This window comes from Carcharhinus amblyrhynchos, chromosome 9 (genome assembly GCF_965287045.1).
Source record: "Carcharhinus amblyrhynchos chromosome 9, sCarAmb.v2.hapA, whole genome shotgun sequence".
NCBI lineage: Eukaryota > Metazoa > Chordata > Chondrichthyes > Carcharhiniformes > Carcharhinidae > Carcharhinus > Carcharhinus amblyrhynchos.
The window spans coordinates 29,519,236-29,541,306 of NC_137332.1; the positions used below are offsets into that span (position 1 = coordinate 29,519,236).

General features: G+C 39.8%; 1 protein-coding gene across 2 annotated transcripts in view; it reads right to left on the reverse strand.

Annotated features, from left to right (window-relative positions):
* Nucleotides 1-18,331: 18,331 nt before the first annotated feature.
* The window catches only part of elovl8b (ELOVL fatty acid elongase 8b), a 47,501-nt gene continuing 43,761 nt past the window's right edge, over nucleotides 18,332-22,071 (reverse strand). For both annotated transcript variants that reach the window (XM_080195383.1, XM_080195382.1), the window contains exon 8: nucleotides 18,332-21,572. In XM_080195383.1, the coding sequence (XP_080051509.1) occupies nucleotides 21,405-21,572 (168 nt within the window). In that variant the 3' untranslated portion in view covers nucleotides 18,332-21,404. The remainder of the gene's footprint in view (nucleotides 21,573-22,071) is intronic.

Here is a 22,071-nt window from a genome sequence, read left to right on the forward strand (position 1 = left end):
ACCAATGTGCCAATTCCTTCATCTGGACTATGCCTGGATGTCCTTCATGTATTTGTTCAAGAACTCTTCCACGCAGACTAGAAGGAATGATCATTCGGATTCCCCACAATGGACATCCCATCTTGGATAGTCAACTTAAGTTTCTTGTCACATATGGTTACAAATCAGGATACGTACAATGCACTCCAGCTACCATTCCTTTCGATATCATATTCATCACCTTCCCCATCACAGGATCATTTTTGGTATGTCTCTGAACTTGAGAAGCTGTTACTGGTAAATTATCTACCAATGATCTACCACTCACCTGATGAAGGAGCAGCACTCTGAAAGCTCGTGATTCCAAATAAACCTGTTGGACTTTAACTTGGTGTTGTGAGACTTCTCTTTAATATTCTCTTCAATAAAGAATATTAAAACTAGTTGGTGGATCTGCTCAATAGGTAAAGTTAAGTGTGACATTGGCATTCTGATTAACAATGCTTCATACCATAGGAATGTGCAGAAAAGATCAGTGACCATCTTTGCAATCAACTAGCAGCTAATGATGGTATGCCGTTAGTCATTATTGATCAGTCAATAATGTGAAATGACAACCACATAATGATGAAACCTTCTTATGTCAAAAATTATACTCAATGCTTGTTTTTTCTAGCTGAGTATTGTAAAAGCTATTGTAAAAGCTATTGGTCACTCTCCTCCCAGAGGCAAAATATGTGAAACTACTGCCCCTTCTCCATTAGCTGAATAATCGCAAGCAAGCTGTATGGTGGCTTCACATTAAAATGAACCAACAATTCAAATTTCTGCAAAGCATCTTTGTTGAGCAGCATGGTGACACAGTGGTTAGCACTGATGCCCCACAGCACCAGGGACCTGGGTTTGATTCCCAGCTTGGGTCACTGTGCTGAGTCTGCATGTTCTCCCCATTCTGCGTGGGGGTGCTCTAGTTTCCTCCCACAGTCCAAAGACGTGCTGGTTTGGAGCATTGGCCATGTTAAATTCTCCGTCAGTGTATCAAACAGGCACTGGGGATTTTCACAATAGCCTCATTTCAGTGTAAATGTAAGTCTACCTGTGACCAATAAATAAACTTTTGTATGCTTTCTCACAGTCTGTTGCCCATGACTGTTTACACATAGTAAATTATGCAATGGTTCCAATAATGTAGCTAAGTTACTAGTATATTTACCACAACAATTTACTCACCAAGGAAAGAACTGCAATTGTGTCACATTCATTGTATGTGGTACTTCTGAGATAGTGTCCATCTTGTTAGATGCCTTATGTAGACTTTTACTATCAATAACATAACTCAAATACTGGACTGAGGTCTGGAAAAATTCACACTTTGTTTTTTTGATATGCCGACCATATGGTTGAAGACTTCCACATGTTTCTTCTAAGTTATTCACAAGCTTTTGTTCACTGGACCCTAATTAGAATATTATTCAGAAGTAATATTGTACACCAGAGAACCATTGATATTTGGACTAGGGCTGGTGCAGATGTTATTCCAAAAGACAATCTTCTATACTAAAAAAGACCTTTATGAGTAATGATGGTAAGCAATGATTGAGGTTTCGTGGCTACATTCAACTGTAAATATGCTTGTCAAAAATCAATCTTGCTGAATTTTTGCCCACCCGATAATCCAGCAAACAAATCTTTAATTCTTTAATTAAAGGAAGCAGATATTGATCAGCATATAACACTGGATTTACGGTTGTTTCTTGAAACCACCACAAATATGAACTGAAGCATCTAGTTTCATGACAGGTACGATAAGGGTAACCCAGTCATTTTTTGTAACTGGGTCTAACATACCAAGTCAAGTTGGTCAAGTTAATAAGTCATACTAACTCTTCTTCAACCTTGGGATGAATTGTATATGGCACCACTCTTGCTTTAATTACTTTTTGGTTGACTATTTGGCTTTACCTTGAGTTTCGTTTCAACTCCCTTCATTAAGCTAAGTGTCTTTTTGAATACATTATTGTATTTTATCCAGATATAGGTCTGTTTTGGCATCAAGCAATCTGCTGACACCATGCCAGTTAAGCTTTATCTTCTCCAACCATGAGCTCCAACATAGAGTAGAGAAATTACCATGGACCACATGGAGAATCAACTCTGCTGTTTGACCAGGCTACTTGATTTTGACCATGATGTAGCCTTTTGTAATCCCTTCCATGCATTTTCTTAAAATCACATCAGCTGGTTTTAGAGGAAGATGCTTCAGTTTTTGTTGGTATGGCATCTCAGGAATTAAAGACACAGCAGCACAGGTATCAACCTCCATCATAATAGATTGTCCACTTAACTTCAGAATCATCCAGAATCTATGTGATTCACTCTGTATAGATAAGGCATTCAGTTGGAGTTCTTCATATTTCTGGACATTCTCTTCTTCACAGCCATAATTCCTTTCTTCGATGTTATAAATTATTTTTTGTAGAATGCAATTCATTCTTCTTCTTGACAGTATCCAGATTTTTCTTCTGAATATTCTTCTCAGTGAAAGCTAGTCTAGCCCAACAAGCTTTTGTAATGTGACCCATTTTGCCACAATTCTTGCATTGACTATTCTTGCTCCAGCATTCACTCACCGAATGGCTCATTTTGGCACATCATGTGACATGTTTGTTGCTGTTTTGACTTCTTCTAGGCAGTTCCCAATTTGTGAATCTTCATTCCTGCACCAAATTATGAAGTCTCTTTAGCAGTCACTTTCATCAACATTGTTATTTCTATTGCTTTCTCTATGTCTTTATGTTGCTTAATGTTCATTAAGCAATCTTCTTTGGATAGCCTAAGGTGACCACAAACTAGATGATCCCAAAAAGTATCTTCAAATGATTCACCAAACTCATAATGTTATGCCAGCCTTGTTAAGGTTGCCACAAACTGAGCAATGCTTTCACCTGCCACGTGATTCCTTTGGTGGAAATGGAAGCTGAACCATTTCATGATGATCGATGGCTTTGGAGAGTAATGCATTTTAATAGCGTTTGTCCAGCCTTCGTAAGTTTTAATTTCTGGCTTTGCTGGGTGAAGCAAACACCAGAACAAATTGAAGGTTTACTTCCTATTGTACTGAGAAAAGCTGATATATTATTATTATTTTGTTAGTGTCACAAGTAGGCTTACATTAACAATGCAATGAAGTTACTTTGAAAATCCCCTCGTCACCACATTCAAATGCCTGTTCAGGTACATTGAGGGAGAATTTAGCATGGCCAACATACCTAACCAGCACGTCTTTCAGAGGAAACTGGAGCACCTGGAGGAAACCCATGCAGACGTGGGGAGAATGTGCATACTCTGCACTGTTACTCAAGCTGGGAATTGAACCTGACTCCCCAGTGTTGTGAGATAGCAGTGCTAAACACTGTGCTGCCTCGTATGAGCAGCTCATATGAAATTTTATTCACTTGTACAAAGTATAGAAAATGCTCAGCATAGGATTTCCACGATTCATTTTCTTCATTGAAAGGACCCATGGATCCTAATTGACCCACTAATTCTTTTTTAGGCACTAGCAACTCAACACTGGTCACTATATTATTTTAGTGTTTTCATACTACTTCCCTTTTTTACCCTGGAAACCATTGGCTTGATGTATTTCTTTTTCAAATGGCCACAGCCATACAGCAATGCAAAGATGCTCTTTTCAAAGATGCAAGCCCCTGGCTGGGACCCTTCTCTGATTGGAAAATCCCTCCTTCTAAAACCCCACAGAGAGATTTTTCTTGCTTGGTCTTCCTGCACAAGCTCTTCAATCTTTAACCCTGTTGATGATTTTCCCCAGCCTTCTAATATTCAAAATGTGAGGGCCCACAATGTTTGTTTCTAACTTACTTAGGATCTCTTCTGGATGTTCTTGATGAAATTAAATCCTGACTCATTGCCAATTTTCTTTTTGTAATGTCCTAACTATATTAGGGGTTATGGATTTTAAACATAAAGATGTGGTTTACACAGTAGATGCAAGGTAACACAAAAGATTTATTGAGGGGCTGTTGCCTGTAAAGAGTAGAAAACTAAAACTAAACAGCAGCCTGGGAAGCACCCCAATGGCATCACCATCAAATCATGAGACTTTTAAAGCAATCATGCAACCATTCAAATATATAATGAAAATTCTAGTGCTATGCGACAGCTGCTTTTATAAATGTTTGCTACTATTTCCATGGTTATACACCATGTACAGTTTGGTGAATTTGATCCAAGGTCACTGCTGATGCATCTCTCAGACAGCCATGTGAGGCACATGATAATTTTGCTGCTATTATCCTAATGGCAGAGGCATAGATGGCCTCTACTGGGTGTTCCTCATTGGGCTAAAATCTAGCCCTTGGCAATACGGCAAAATGGGATACATAAATGTTTGAAGATGCTTCACCATTATTGACCATTTTAGAAAATTTCAGAATAAACTGGGAGCACCAACGTGCGTTGCTCATTACTTGAGGGAATTTGTAATTTAAATTTTCATGGAGGTACTCATTTTTACAATTATCGTCACCTTCTGAAGTGAACAAGAAATTGTTTCAACTCCCAGTGTTTCTTGTACCATGTGGAAATATCCCATGGAAAGGAATAGAGTGGAATTATGGAAATCAAAGGACTGGATTGATGTTCTGAAATATCACTCTTTGGGAATACGGCAGGGGAGAATTGGGGATGGGACAAATTTGATGAGTTGCTTACTCTTTACACACAGTGTCTGGGAGAAATTGTCTGAGTGTAATGAGCATTCCATACTTTGTTTCCTTAGTCATTATTATATTCCTGGAAATAAAGTTTTATTTGTTAGATTTTTTTTTCTCCCTCTCACCACTCCAAAGTCATTTGCCCAGGGGTCAACATTCTCTTCCTTGATACTTCCTGGCTAATATTGTGGCTTGCTGTTAAATTTTGCCTAATAATGTTCCTGTGAAATGCCCTGAGGTGCTTTATTACATTAAGAGTGCAATGTAATTTAAAGTTGTTCTTACATAAAAATAAATTAAGCTATTCATTTAAAATTATTTCACTAATCATTTACTTGAAAGGAATCTTTCGGATTCGGAAATGGTTTGAAGGGGTAAACTTGGAAAAAGCTGGGGCGATGTCCAAAACTAGGAGCCAAAAAGCCTCTTACAAATCCAACAAGAAATTCAAGAAAAACCTTTTTACTGAGAGAGTGGTTAGACTTGTACTCACCACTACATGGGGTGGTTGAGGCAAATACCATAGATGCATTTAAGTGGAACTTAGATAAATGTATGAGGGAGAAAGGAATAGAAGGACATGGTAATAAGATAATGAGGGGGATGGGAGGAGGTTCCTTTGCAGCATAAACACTTGAATGGATCTGTTGGATCGAATGGTCTGTTTCTGTGCTGTACCTCCAAAGTAATTTGCACCTACAAACATTTAAAATGAGCTTGTTACAGAGTGCCGCAATGTGTCAACACATCTTCGTTCTGGCTGTCAAAGAGAAATGCAGAGTCAAGGCAGAGTACATTACTTAAGCTTGGGAAAAAAAGGGTTTAAGTTGATCTGTGGCACTCGGATTTAAAAGCATAAATGGCCAGTTCAAGAGTGCAAGGCAATTACTGGCAACAGCCTGTTTGTTCTGAAAACAGAATGCAACCTAATGAAGGGGAAAAATAATCCAGAAAGTGGAAGTGAAAATGAACAAAGTGTTGAAAATTGCTAACCATCAATTAAGGAAGTAAACCAAGCTAAACCTTAGGTCCAGTAATGAAGATATGTGAGCTACATGGGAATAGTATTATGCCACTCAGTTCCTTGATCCTCTTCTGCCATTCAACCAGACACAGAATAATACAACAATATTAGAGAATTAACTGTGATTTTATTCCCTAATTGGATTATTGAAAAGCATTTCTAATGTTTTTAGAGTGTTTATGCAGAGACAATGTAATCTTATATTACATTATACCATCCTCCTTACTCTACGTACCATAACCATACTCTCTTATGCAGGTACTGAGCACACCTTTAATAACAACACAATCTTTCCAATACGTCATTTACTTTTGGAATACAAATTATTAAAGTCCTACAGAGGCAATAGGGTGATTAGTGGGAAGGACATTTACATGCATGGTGCATCTATTCTCAAAAGTAATATCACAACTATAACAGTGACCTCAATAAAACAAAGCTATAATGTTTCAACAAACAGTGCTCTTTTGCAGCTGATATCACTTTCTTAGGTTGTACTAGCAAACAGTTTTGATAAAATAAATAACGATGAACTGTTTTCAGCAGCAGAAGGGTTGGTAATGAGAGGAGACAGATTTGAGATCATTTTCAAAAGAAGTAAAAGTGAGATTTTTTTACGTAACGTGTTGCAGCCATAGAAGTGAGACGACCCTGAATAAAGTCACAATGATATCCTGTGTGACTATTGCTGTGATGGTGCTGGTTACAGAAGGCATCTGTTAAGGAAGTATTTGTAAGTCTTCTGTATGTTAATAGCAAGTCTTTATTAACAATTGTAAGTATATGTATGTATTTATATACAGTAAAGGGTGCAGGCAAGGAGCTATCTACATCCTTACATGTTAACACATCTATGCTCAGCACCAGACTGACCTCTGTTCTGGGTCATATGCTTTCTTACATCACTGTGTGGTTGCTACTGTACTCACTCACTGACACATTAACCCTCTATATAGCAGACCCTTGTTCTACACCCTCTCAAGTCTTTATATCATCGACAGAGTTATATTAGTTTATTTCAAGCCATACATTGTTCTCAGCCTTATGCATTTACCTTATTGTTGCAACCTTAATGCCATTCCAACATTATTGCTATTACAGAATCACCATTACTAACATTCTCACTATCCTGTCTCCCCCTTTCAAGTCGTTGAAATTAAGAGATTCATGCAATCTGGTGGCCTTATTACCTTTCCATATCTCTTTCACCATTCTGTCAGAAGTCCTGTTTGTTCTGGTTCTTGTGGTCGACTTGGAAGTTGGACTGGCATTTGTATATGCTGTCATTCTATTCTTCTATTGCTAATGCTGCGCCATGTCTGGCCGGTTTGCCTGTTGCATTGATCCGTGGTTGTTGTTATTGATAGTTTATTGTGGCATGGATGAACATGGTACTTGTCTCCTCGGTGCTGCTTTTTCTTCTTCTTTCTGCAAGTGTCCATTTCAAAGCCCTCTGAGGCTGAGGAAGAGCATTCCTGTGGCAAGAAGGTTGAATGCTTTGCTCACCTCTATATTTTGTTGTCAATGGTGAGAGACTAGTAGCAGGTTCCAGCATCCTTTATGGCAATGGTTTACTGGCTTGAAGTTGTAGTGTGTGCACAGAGTTTGCTATGTTGACTGGCTGCATCATTATTGTGGTTGGGAGTGGAAGCTTCCCAGGATATTGCTCATTCTTTGGTATCACTTCCACCGGAAGTGCCATGGTAATTTCGTGGGCAATAGGTTAGTCTGACCACTGGGGACTTTCCAGAGTCTGGAATGAAAATGGATAAACCTGCTCCGCAAAGAGAGAAGAGGTCGAAAGTGAATCCTGAATCTGAATGCTGTTTAATGTTTGAGCACTCAGGGCTGTGCTGTTCTGGCTGGCTAACCACAGTGATAGTCTTGGCAACCTCTGCCATCTGCAGGACATCCAGCATGACACAGGCATCCCTACTCAAGGGAAGGGAAATGCTAGTCATGAATGATGTGCATCAGCTCGTTGATCTATTTGCTGCCACATAAGTATACACACCTTTGTACGCAATAGGGCCAATTGAGGATGACATCATTGCATGACAGGATGTTAATGAATCATCCCAAAATGATGAGGTTTTAAAATCCTTTGACATTTATTTCAACTGTGATCCAAATAAATATCAGAGTGAGCCAAATTTCATCCAACTGCAGGAGGGGGACAGAGGGATGGTTGGGAGGTAGGGGGTGTTAGGGGGACGGGCCTATCAATTCCTTCATGAACAATCTCTACAGGATGGCAGAGGGGGGTGAATATGAAGATTTTTTGAACAGAATAGTGGTGGGTGTTGCAGATACATTACCCTCTGACCTCCTAAAAGCAAAAGATGATCTAACCCTGGACAATGCAATTAGGCTGTCTGATCTACACACACAACACAGGACAATCCTAAGGGGAGAGAATACCTTGGGGCAGAAGCCAACCCTTTATCCAGTTCTTCAGCCCACAAAAGCATTGGGGCAATCCAAGTCGTTAAAAACCCATCTGGTTCACTACTGTCCTTCAAGGAAGGAAAACAGCCACTATACCTGGTCTGGCCTACATGTGACTCCAGAGCCACAGCAATGTGGTTAACTTTTAAATACCCTAGGAGATGGGTAATAAATGATTGCCCAGCCAGTGTCGCCCACGTCCCATGAACGAATAATAACATTTCAGGGCGGCATGGTGGCACAGTGATTAGCACTGCTGCCTCACAGCACCAGAGGCCTGGGTTTGATTCTTGTCTTGGGTTTCTGTCTATGTGGAGTTTACACATTCTCCCTACATTCTCTACATGGGTTTCCTCTGGGTGCTCCAGTTTCTCCTAAAGATGTGCGGATTAGGTTGATTGGCCATGCTAAGTTGCCTCTTACTGTCCCGGGATGTGTAGGTTAGAAGGATTAGCAGGATAAATGTATGGGGTTGAGGGAATAGGACCTAGGATGGGATTGTTGTCTGTGCAGTCTCGATTGGCCAAATAGCCTCCTTTTGCACTGTAGCATTTCTATGGTTTAAAAGTCAGGTAAAATAATTCCTGAATCATCCAGCAGAGCAATCTTGCCAACACTGCAATGCAAAATGCCCTCACAGGAGAAATCAGTGTACTGTGAGTGCAACCCAATACTTCCACTACAACAGGCAAGGACACATCGGCAATCTCTGCAACTCAATCCCCCAGCACTGCACATTCAGCTCAAAGGTGATCCACGAGGTGGAGACTGAAAACCCAGAAGACACACTGTCATGCTTCTTGGGCACGGTCAACAATTATGGGCCTTCATTTGGAATGCTACAACCTGCTACATCTAATCTAACACATTTTAAATTAGGTTCAGGTACCAGCATGAGAGTGCTATTAAACAAGGAACCATGTCTCAAAGACCACTAGCTTCATGCAATAGACACTTCACTTTAGAGAGCGGGGGGGATCTGACTCCGAGTCAGTGGGGTGATTCTGTAGTCACTGTGATATGGCAATTCCCCCCTATAGATAACTGAAAATGTAAAAGTTATTATATTTACAAGTGAGATTTAAAAAATAATTATAATTACTACCAAACAACTACCATGACCCTGAGGAAATAATTTAAATTGGGAAGTCTCATTCTCTTAGATAATTTATGTTGGAGGTTTAACAAACTAGAATTCATTTTTCATTTTTTTAAAAAAGCTATCCCTTTTATCTCTCTCTGTTAATCCCACCTTTCTTTCTCAAACTTTCTTTCACTTTCTGTACTTGATTTAAATCTAATTTATACATCCTGGGATGGATTTAATTTCGGTGGAGGGTTTTCACTCTGGTTGATCCAAGACCCTTACTGTTTTCTTGCCCAGAGTTCTACACACTGGATTACACACTGGAATAGATCAAGTCTCCACTCTAAATCCTGCAAGAATGTTGTGGGCGGTTCTTGGTGACATGAACGGTAAGAACATCTTTGTTGCTGACTGTAAAATCTGAATCGTTGTCTTTGGTCTCTGTTTCAAACTCACATAGCCATTGACTCCATCCTCCTCCCTGGCAACCTTCTGAAGTACCATCACACTATTGACCCTGAAATGAGCTTCTAATCACATAAATGCTGTCACTAACACTCATTATTTCCACCTCCTTAAAATTGCCCAACACAGCCCCCCGCTTCATCTCATCAACTGTTCAAACCGCTATAAATGTCTGTTACCTTGAAACTCAACTGTTCCAAAATACTCCTGACCCACCTTCCATTTTTATTTTCCATAAACTTAATTTTATCCAAAACTCTACTATGTATATCCTAACTCACACCATGTCCCATTCATCCATTAGCCCTGTGTTTACCTCCATTGTCTCTCAGTTAATCAACACTTCAATTTTAATAATCTCATTTTTGTTATCAAATTCCTCCATGGCCTTGACCGTCCCTATGTCCATAATCTACTCCAGCAATAAACCCTCCACAATCTGCACATTCCTCCAAACCTGACCTCTTGTACGCTCCCAATTGTAATCAATGCACCATTGGCAATCATGCCTTAAGCTGCCCAGGCCCTAATGCTTTGGAAACCCTAAACCTCTCCAACTCTCTAATCTCTTTTAAACTGCATCTTAAAAACTATTTCTTCGATCAAGCTTTTGCATATCTTAGTACTTCATGGTCTCAGAGTCACATTTTGTTTAATAGTAGTCCTGTGAAGCACGATGCTATATGCTGTATAAATGCAAAATGCTGTTTTATAATCTTGAATGCAATGCCTGGAAGGGTGGTGGGAGCAGAAGCAAAGTGGATTTATATCTGAAGGGGAAGATTTTGAGGCTATGGAGAGGGGGTAGGGTAGTGGGACTAATTCGATAATTTTTCAAAGAGCTCACACAGGCATAATGGAGCAAGTGGCTTCTATATTATTCTATGATTCTCAATCATTGCGTCCTTTGAGACCGCTGGTGGAGTTTTCGCCTCCCCATATCTTTTCTATCAGACCATTCACTTCTGCCTTGGGTCATTACCTCAGCTTTTCTGCAGCTGAGACCCTTATATGTGCCTTTGTGGCTTCCAGACTTGACTATTTCAATTCTCTCCTTGTCCCATCCACCAAAACTCCACAACCTCTAATTTGTTCAAAAATGTCTTGCTCACCCGTCACCCGCATCCTTATTGATCGTGCCCATTCACCCCATATATAAATCTTTAATTTGTCAACACACCATGTCCTTACCCCATCCCACCTCTGCAGCATCTTGCAGCAATATTACTTACTTATTATTCTGTCTCCACTTCATGGTCTTCAGATTCCTTCATTCTCCTCTCTAGAACTCTTTCCCTATCTACCTCCACATCACCAGCTCTCTTTTCAGCTCTAATGAATCCTCTTAAAGTTCTCTTTAATGATATAAGCACCAGTCGCTCACAAAGAATTGTATAAACACATTGTGGTGTTCATTTATTTAGAATAGACACAAGAAGATTTATACATAAGAAATATCCATATACAAACAAAAATACAGCACAGGAACAGGTCCTTTGGCCCTCCAAGCTTGCGCTGATTATGTTGCCTGCCTAAACTCAAACCGTATGCACTTACAGAGTCCGGATCCTTCCATTCCCATCCTATTCATGTATTTGTCTAGATGCCCCTTAAATATTGCATTGTACCTGCTCCCACCAGTTCCCTGGGTAGCACATTCCAGACATTCACCATCCTCTGTGTAAAAAACATGCCTTGTACATCTCCTCTAAACTTTTCCCCACACACCTTAAACCTATGTCCACTACTGTCTGGCTTTTTTACCCTAGGAAAGAGCATCTGACTATCCACTCTGTCCATGCCACTCAATCTTGTAAACCTCTATCAGGTCACCCCTCAACCTCCGTCATTCCAGTGAGAAAAAAACCAAGTTTATCTAAGCTCTCCTCATAGCTACATTGAAGACATCAGCACAGAATTGAGCGTGTGTGCTCCACTCAAAGATAAAAGTGAAACTAAGACTGGATCACATGATACTTCCCTTCTAGTGATGTTATGCTGCTAAGTCTTAAAACCATACAACAACTTCCTTAAGCTATTTGCAAAGTACTTTGGGAAACCTATAACAAGGTTAAAGATGTAGTAAAAATGCAAATCGTTGTTATATTACAAAACCATCCTCATTCAAAGGGTGGATCTGCATACTACTACTGAACCAGCTAGACTAGGAAATTTTGGCTCTTGAATAGAAGAGCCGGCCATTCAACCCCTAGATCTTGCTTTGTCACTCAATATGATCTGATGATGATTCTAGTTCCATTTTCCAGGGTTTCTGCCTGCAATCCTAGACCCCCTTATAGATCAAAAATCTGTAACTCAGCCTTCAATACATTCCATTATACAGCCTCCACCACTCTCCAGGGGGGCGAATTCCAAAGATTAATGATGTTCAGAAAAGAAATTCCTCATCTCCATCTTAAGTGGGAGATCATTTTATTCTGGAACCCCCTACTCCACTACCTCAGCAATTCAGGATTCCCACACAAGGAGAAACATTCTCACAGCATCTACTCTGTTAAGCTCCCCCCGAATTTTGTGTGTTTCTAAAAGATCAACTCTCAGGCCCAACTGGCTCAACTTTTTATCATAAGACAACACATTTGCCCCAGGAATCAACTTTGTGAACAACCTCTGAACAGCCACCAATGCAAGTATATCGCTCCTAGAATAAGGAGACCAAAACGCCACTCAAGATACCCAACATCTTGTAGAGTTGCAGTAAGATTTCCTTACTTTTATACTCCATTCTGCTGGCTGTTGCGTTTCGGGTCTATGAAATAGAGCCGATAAAAGACATTACCTTGTGCTGGCTTAAATTTATCATTCCACCCAGTGTGTGTAAGCAGTGCTGCCACAGGCAAATACTGACTGAGGAATCAGACTCTCTTAACAAGCAAGGAATTTGAAAAGCTATTCACACTAAGCCCTCTTAAACAAAGAGTCATGAGGAGGGATAAGAGTTTTTTTTCAGTTACATGGTGTAGAAAAGGGGAGCAAATAACTTGCTGAGAACCAACGTACAAGAAATGGGTTTTAAATGAGTTCAGCGCAGAAAGAAGCCATTCGGCTCATCAAGTCTGCACTGACAACAATGCCACCTAGGCCCTATCCCTGTAATCCCACATAGTTACCCTGCTAATCCCTCTAACCTGCATATCTTTGGACTGTGGGAGGAACCCAGAGCACCTGGAGGAAACCCATGCAAACTCCACACAGACAGTGACCCAAGCTGGGAATCGAATCCAGGTACGTAGAGCCGCGAGGCAACAATACTAACCACTGTGCCACACGATGAGTGGGTAGTTGCAGGTCATTAGTGTGAAATCAATGTATCTCATCACTGGTATGGCTGGCTTAATACAATTACCATTTCAGTTACATCTCACACAGTTGCTGTTTTGGTCTGACACAATAATTTGACTAGATTTGCAGCCTGAAACTTTAAGTGGGCCATTTAAATTGAATGCATTAATCGGCATTACATCGAGATAATTAAATAGTCCATTGCCATTTGGATTTTTGGTTGCTTTATTGTTTAATAATGGAAGGTCATGGCTCAGCACAATGGTGGATGAAGTGGCACTGCGTGAAGACAGAAGCTTCAATGTTGTATTAAATTTAGTACTCCCTATTTAAAGTTTACCCTTCCACTCCCATGCCCTGCCTTTTTCGCTCACCTGAACGGCCAGGCTCTTTAACTTATTTGAAGCCGGGTGACCTTTGAATTTTTTTTGTTCCTCCTAAAGCAGGATTGCACGCTTCTCTGCAGATTGCTACACAGACATCATGGTGAAACCAACCAATTAATTCCCTTGTGACCAACTGAGGTTGGAACTCATGGAAAATTCCTGAAATATGGATGCACCTTACCACGTCAGATAGATTGATAGGCAAGTTCTTCTGTGCAGTTGCAACAGTAAATTTTGATTCACATCACGGGCATTAATTTAGAACACCAATTAAAATAAAGATGTGCGAAGATCAAATGTGAAGGCTGCAATACAGAATTGCATCTACAACTGGGAGCCATTGACATCAACCTCATCTGATGTACTGGAAGACTGCATAAATAAACTTGTTCTAATCACATTGCTGCTTTGGAGCTACACAAGTTTTAACTTCATTTTGTTTTTACTTTTTTCCTGTGCCACTTTCCATTCCACTGTTTGGGGCAGGGTGGGGGGTGCAGCTATCTGTTCCAAAGTTTTGCGAGAGCTGATCTTGAGGTAGAAGCACAAGAATGATGTGTGGGAACTTGCAATACTGATGCTTCTCTCACTGGGAGGAGGTTTTCACAGCAACTTCATTGCAGTGTTAATGTAAACCTACTTGTGACACTAATAAGTGAGTGTGGGAGCAGAGCACAAGTTACTTAAACTGATATATATATGCATTTATTTATCAAAATAGGTAGGGCCAAAGTCCCTGACTGTAACACAAAATTGTATTGTTAAATAAAAGAGCAAGAGATGATGCATCATAGAAAGGCAGATAATGACACCTACTGTCAAATAAAAGAATTACAGTTTGATGCAGGCATATCTATTTAACTGGTACCTGGTAAATCTGAATTTTCAGTGGCTCTGTAATCTGTGAACAGCAGCTGCAATTGCCTCTTGGGTTGAAGCCTCTGCCACTGCTACTTTTGGTACTAATTGGATGACGAATTCTAATTAAGATTATTTAGCACAAGAAACCTATTTAGTATTGTAACACTTGCATTTATTTAGCATCTTTCACAGCACTGGATCAAAGAACTTTACAGGCAATTAAGAATTTTTTCTTTTAAGTGCATGGATGGGGTGGTGGAGCAGTAGTTTGCACTGCAGCTCCACTGTGTCAGGGGCCTAGGTTTGACTCTAGCCTGAATCTGTATGGAGTTTTCATGTTTGCCCCATGTCTGCGTGAGTTTTCACTGGATGCTCGAATTTCCTCACAGTCTGAAGAGGCCAAAGTTTAGGTGGATTGGATATGCTAAATTGCTCCTGTGTGTGTGTGTGTGTGTATCTCTCTGCTTGATGTGCTTTGGTGCCCCTCAAGCTATAAACTCCTGACAGACTAGCAAACTGTTTTTAGGAATAATTAACTACAGAAACAGATGAAGCTTGCGCACCGTCTGGGTGCAGAAACGTCGAGAGGGAGTGATTCACTGTTAAAATGTAACAGCTAATTGCGCAAAGCAAGCACCCAGGAGTACTAATGCGATAATGACCAGCTAATGTTTATGAAATGTTGATTGAGGGATAATATTGCTGATAAACCAGGATCAACACACATGTTCACTCGAGAAGGCAGATGGAGGCCTGTTTAACATTGCATTCAAAAGGTGATATCTCCAACAGTGCAGCACTCCCTCAGCACTGCACTAGAGTGTTGCTCTTGACTGTTGTGCTTAAGGCCCCATAATCTTCTGACTCAAAGGCAAGAGTAATACCAACTGACTCACAGCTGATACAAAACGATGAGTAGAAAACAGCAGGTTGAGCAGAGCTTTGACCCCATCATCTAAAAACCTTAGTCACCTCCTACTTTTAACAAATGCTCTCATCATAGAACTTGAGAAATATTAGAGCTGGAATACAATCCAAATTTGCACTATGGCATCACTTCTGCTCTTGTATTACAAAGGCTTATTATTGTTCCACTATTCTAAAACTACTAAACGCCTTGGTAGTAAATATGTATTGCCTGCATTTTTCAGATATGTCTACAAGTCCCACAAAATTATGTTTAATCCAGTTCGAGCTCAAAGCTTAGGGTGTGAAAGCAAATGACCATGCAGAATATGTGTCTCAAATTTGACAAAAAAAAAATGTTTGGATGTTCAAAGGACAAACTCCATGATATAGTATTTAACTGCATAAATACTTGGCCTCCTATCTGATGAGAAGTACTTTCCTGTTGCACTCTCTCTCCTCTTGTGGCTGGGCTTGCTGTTACGGAAAATGGATGTGAACATGTGTCCTGCCACATTACAAACCACATCCCAAAACGAGCATACATTTATATGGAATTTAAATGTCATTAATGAATTGCAGTGCTTTACTTAATTTCATGCCACACAGATTAGCTAAATGTTGATACCACTATTTCAAGTCAAATGTGTGTGTTTACATCAGGTGCTCAGCTAGGTGAATTCATGACATCGGTTTAGCAGATTAAGAAACAAACAGACAAACATCACAGGACCAAACATGAGTGAACAATCAGCTTTTAATCAGGAACTTAGAAATATAACAGGCCATTAAACAAACATCTCCATCTAGTTCAGATGTAAAATATTAGCATGCAGCACCACGTAACAAAAGATAAAACTCAACTTAAACGTCCTGAAAGGTGAGCATTAGGCTTGACGGAGTTTAGCCACTCAAAATGGGGCAGGGGTGGGCTGCAATCAAAAGGTCCAATCGACAGGGGAAAGTGATAAAAATTAGCTGGAATTCCACTTCAGTTCACCCAGGTGGCTAGAGTGATAGTGGTAGAACCCACAAAGACGTCTGCTGTCTCCAGCAATCATCTCTAACAGAGATGAATGTACACTGCTCGCGATGACGCGGAAAGCCGAGACAATTGAGATAGAGTCCCTTTTCTGGGCATTCTTAGATTGAGGACAGCTTCAACATTTAATACTCAAGTCCTGCAGCTTTAACATTACATTTTTAGCAATTCATTAGGTTCAAGTGCAAATGATCAGTATAAACCTTTTTTTTTTAAAAACTTACAAATATTCCCTATAATGATTCAAATTTAATGAACCATAAAACACAATTACACTTTGGTAAAATTGTTAAAAGCAACTGTGGTTTCGATATTAGCCCTTTCCATATAATTTGGCCAGAGGATTCCTATTTTAATAAGCATTCCTGAGGTTCCTGGGTGTAAAAGTGCTCAATTCTGCTAACACCCTGCAGACTGTGGGTACACCTGAACTAGCCAAATCACTCACTGCCATGATGCAAACTCCTGACCCACTTATAGGTGAATCGGATTTTTACAGACTCTTTGATAACATACACATACATGATAACAACTTAGTTAGGGTTCCAGAGCACGGTCTGAAATTGTGCTCAGCAGTTAGCTCAGTCTGCCAGTTTTATCCTCAGAATCCATTGTGTTAAGCAAAATTCATGTGTGTTCAATCTCAATAGCTTAAGCCAGTGCTACACAATGTCTTTGGCTACTTGGGCTGTATTGCATTTTTCCTAGCCCACAGAAGGCCAAATGTCTGATGTGTTGATCAGCAGGAATTACCTTAAAAACGGTATAGGGTCCCAAGTGTCTACAGGATCTCACAGTGCCAGTGAAGTCAACTGGTTATTGTCTTTTTACCTAGATTAAGTTGGGAGCATGAGTAATTCAGTTCTCAAGATTATGCAGTGCTGAAAAGACAGAATGTTCTTCCTGATCTTTTTGGAAAGGCAAAAGGAAAGCAAAAAAATCCAGTGGCACTAGCTTTGATTAATAAAAGTATATATTTCAACATAGATAAAAAAAATAAAAAAAACACCAGCCTCACATTTTTGGAATTGCGATCGGGCTGATCTTCTCAAAAGAAATTTGCATTAAGCAACAGTTAGAAATCATTCAGCAGGCCTCCCATTGTGCGTCACTGCTTTAAGTGCATAGTTAATTGTGCAGCATCTAAATCAGACATTTATTTTCCACTTACATATATTTTGCTAGCTAAATACTTCACTGCCACTATTTCATAAAGTTAATTTAGAAAACATTTTTTTACCATGACAGTAGAACTAACATTAAAAATAGAACTGCTGGAAAGTGAAGTAAAAATCAGAAAACGATGCAAATTGAAATCAGATCAGTCAGCATTCATTAGATAGGTTAAACAGCTTTTTTGTGGGAGACTCGCAATTCTCTCCAGATTTTCTGTCGAAATATGTTCACAAGCTTGAGAGTATTAATCTCTTGGTAGCAGTAGTTGGTATTTCTGGACTTGTCACCTGCAGCAGGCTGATGGATCTTGCACGGATTTTTCAATTTATTTCCATTAACAGTAAATTTTCTTAAAAGCTACGGCCAATTCAGAAAAATTGCAACTGCCCACCGTGGGTACAAACAATGCACAAATATTATATTTAAATCTAATCTTTGATTGGCAGCAATTGCACATCCACATGAGCTGATGCTACAGAGGTCTTTTCCATTGTAAATTCCACAACACACTGCAACTAAATTAGATGGCAGTGAACTTTTTTTTATAAAATTTATATTTTAGCTTGAAATTAGCAGGCTGACTTCAAAGTTCTTATTGAGTCTCCTACTTAAATTCCCCTACTTCCTCTTATTTTTTAAACCCTCTGCCCATATTACTAGTCCGTACGTTGCTACGTCACGTGGGGAAGGTCAATAACATTGTTTTGGTTATTAATCTTCAGATAGAGGTCAGCAGAAACCCATGAAAGAAATACTACAATCTTTATAACAATTTTCATCATTCCCCTCAGATGCTCTTTTCTAGGATAGAAAAGTCAAGTACTCAGGGACATAGGTTCAAGTTGCGTGGGGAAAAGTTTAGAGATGTGCGAAGCAAGTTTTGTCGTCCCCCCCCCCCCCCCCCCCCCCCCCCCCACACCCCCCCACCCCAGAGGGTGGTGAATACCTGGAATGCGCTGCCGGGGTGGGAGTGAAAGTAGTGACAGCGGCATTTAAAGGGACATCTAGATTAATACACGAATACGATAAGAATGAAAGGACATAGACTCCATAAGTGCATACGGTTTTAATTTAGGCAGACACAATAATCGGCGCAGGCTTGGAGGCCGAAGGGCTGATTCCTGTGCTATACTGTTCTTTGTTCTTTTGCGAGCTGCTTACTAGTGTTTTGTTCCATAGTTGTACTGTTGCCTTCTGGCACTTCACACAGTGCAAGTTTGATCATTGAATATTAGGTATGAAATGCTATTTAACAAGTGGAAAAGGGTGCGAACATCAGAGTCAGGCTCAGTGCTGTTTTCACCTGATGTTTCTTCACTGAGCGTTGCTGCACATCACAAATTCTTCCATTTTTTTCAAACATCATCACAGAAAAAAAGATGGGATGCAGACACTATGCACGAATTAATAGAACTGGTGAGGTGACTAAAGACAGTAAAGTGAGCAAGATATTTTCAGGTAGTTTTAGCAGGTGGAGATAGATAGGGAAACGAATAGCAGACCATGACTGAAAGAGTATGACCTACAAGGCAAGGCAAAGGCCTGGAGGGAAAGATTATAGGGCTTGACCTACAGTTTGGCATTGCTCCAAGTTTGAACACTGCAAGGTCTGACCAAGCATCTAGCAAAGCTTAATGGCCTTGGCAATATTTAAAATGAAGAAAAATTGAGGGCAATTCGGGATTTAATCCTGAATAAGTAATCAAATGGCACAGCAATAATTGTGAAGTCGTCAGACAGGGAGTGAACACGTTAGCACAGAATAAGTTTCCACTTTTTGCTTTGATAATGTGCCTAACTCAGGGACACTGAGGTAAAATTAACACCAAAGTTGCGAATGACCAGCAGAGCAATCTAATTGAACCACCAGGAAAACTACCACATTTATAGTTTTGGTTGGAAAATAGGGGTCCACTTGGATGAAAGTTTCACTGAATTTTTACGGCTCGTATCTTTATCAGCAATTTGAGGAGGTATAGGGCTTTCACGTAATCCTTCATAGCAAGTACAGAAGGAGTTAACTAGAAAAGACACCCACGTATTCCAATCAGCATCCATGCACTCTCACACTATGCAAGCCTCTAGTGTTCAGCCTAGAAAGTTCCAAGATATAGCAGTAAATTGTGGGTGGAATTACAAGCAATCTGGTAAATCTCTCCCACAGCGTCATTCCTTCCCAAATGGGCAGAGAGGCGGGATAGCAAAACACTTGGGCAATAAGATACAAAAGCATTATTATAAAAGCAAACAGTGCAACAGTTGCGCTTCAGCCTTGATGGTTGGACTGGGCAGGAGGGCTGGGTGGTTCTAAAAGCTCACACTGATATAAATTAGAATTGACTACAGTACAAATCTGCTAAACAAAGGTTGGCACACGTTATTTATTGACCCTCAATATCTTGTATGAATAAATCTTGTAGGTCCAATTAATGAATAAAAAATGTTTTGTGCATCCTTAAAACACCACTTTTCCTCTTTTACTTTTTTCTTTCATATGAGGTGTTTGTTGAATTGGAAAGTGGGGGCCACTTCTGATTTCAGAAACCTTTCGGCAGAATTCCTATGCATTGAAGAGGCACATTTACTCAGTACACAAAGAGCATCTTAAAACAAAACAGGTCTGTAGCATTTATCAATATGACTTCTGATCACACTTCGACCTAGTAAAAAAAAAAATCCAACCAAAAACTAAAGAAAATCATTTCTGGCAGCAGCAAGGACTTGTTTGTGCTGAGTTTTGCTTCATCAAATTATATTGAGAGTGCTCTGCATAGAAGTCCTTTGAATGCAAACAAGATAAGTTGTGCAAGGGAACAGTTCATCAAAATCTAAGATAAAAGCAAAATACTGTGGAGGGGATTGCCAGAATGTGACACAAAAACAAAAAATGCTGGAAAACCTGAGCAGGTCTGACAGCATCCAGGGGGCGGGGGGGAGAGAAAAAGAGAGAGAGGGAGAAAGAGAGAGAGAATACAGCCAATGTTACAAGTCTGGATTACCCTTCATCAGAGGGACGAAGGATCATCCAGACTCAAAATGTTAGCTCAATTCTCTCTCCAAGGATGCTGTCAGACCTGCTCAGGTTTTCCAGCATTTTCTGTTTTTGTCACCAAAATCTAAACCTCATTATGCGTTGCATTTATAACATAGGCATTTATGAAGGGACAGTAAAGATTTTGAGAGTGAGGTGCTCACAGATGCCTGATGGATGGCAAATAGGCATCGCTGTGAAATTTAGCTGGGATAACGAATGACCTGTGAGCACCATGAGGACTCAATTTTGTATCGTGCTTCAAAAAGTTACAGGAATCAAAGATCACAAAGGCTTGATACATGAAGAAAGAAAACAATTCATGACTTTTGCAGTGCAATTTGCTACTACTGTTGTCAGGGGATATGTGCGAAGTCCAAACTATTCTGTCATAGCCAAACAAAACACAATCACCTTACAGTGCTGTCTCGCACAACTGCTCCGGCTACAGCTATGCCACTGGAAGGTAAATGTGGTACCACTACAGGCGTTTCTCATCAGTGCAGCTGTCTTTACAAGAAAAGCAATGGAAGTCTTCACACACAAGCTTCTACAGAACAGTGCCTGGCATTAGGGATCAGCAGCAGCTTGGAGTGAAATTCACAATAGAATAGGGACAGATGGATTCCATGGAATTAGTTGTCTCAAATATATTACAGAATTGTTCAATAAACTTGGCTGAAGCACTAATTTTAAATTTAAAAAAATATACTTAAATGGTGGTAAGTCATAAGGTGATATGAGCTGCAAGAAGGATCAAAGTACGGATACAAATACCGATGATGCTTCAAGACTACAGCGGCAATTGAATAAAGGGGTTTTCTGCAATGATAAAGAATGTATCCCAAGGTATAAAACCCTTTCCGTCACCCAAAATAAAATGTACAAAGTTTGATGCGACGACTTTGACACAGATTCTCCCAAGTAGATTAAGGAATGTAAGATAAGTCTTTTCAGAGCTTACGCTTTTTTTGTCTTTTTCTGTATATAGGTTTTGTAATAAAAGTTGCAGAACAGAATAATGATGGTGATGATGTAGATGAACACGAAAAGATTAAAGCCATCTGGGAAATCACAGTCTGTGAAGAGATTATAGGAAGTGTGCACAGCAATTCCCAAAAATTGGAGCTAAAATTAAAGAAACAAAATGGAACATGTAAGTATATTCATTGCCAAATCCAATAAGGCTCCCTCCATGCCCTCAAGGAGCCCACCCAAATTATTAACCCATCTTTCAAATAATAACCTACTGTATATTTGTAGGCATTTCTAACTTTAAATTTATCTCAATATGTTTTAAATGCCTGTGGAAGTCTTAATTCACTTCAATCATACATGTGCAACTCCCAACCTTGATACATTCCAGTCAATGTACCCAGTAATTTTTACAATTTATGCGTAATACTTTTTTTAAAAAACATAATTGTGTATGCATGATAATTTAAGGGTCCTGTGCAAGAATCATTGACTGCACAGCTTAGAGGGCACAGTAAGAAGTCTCACAAACATCAAGTTAAAATCCAAGAGTTTATTTGGAATCACAAGCTTTTGGAGCGTTGTGCCTTCAAAATGCAACTCACTCGATGAAGGAGCAGCACTCCGAAAACTTGTGATTCCAAATAAACTG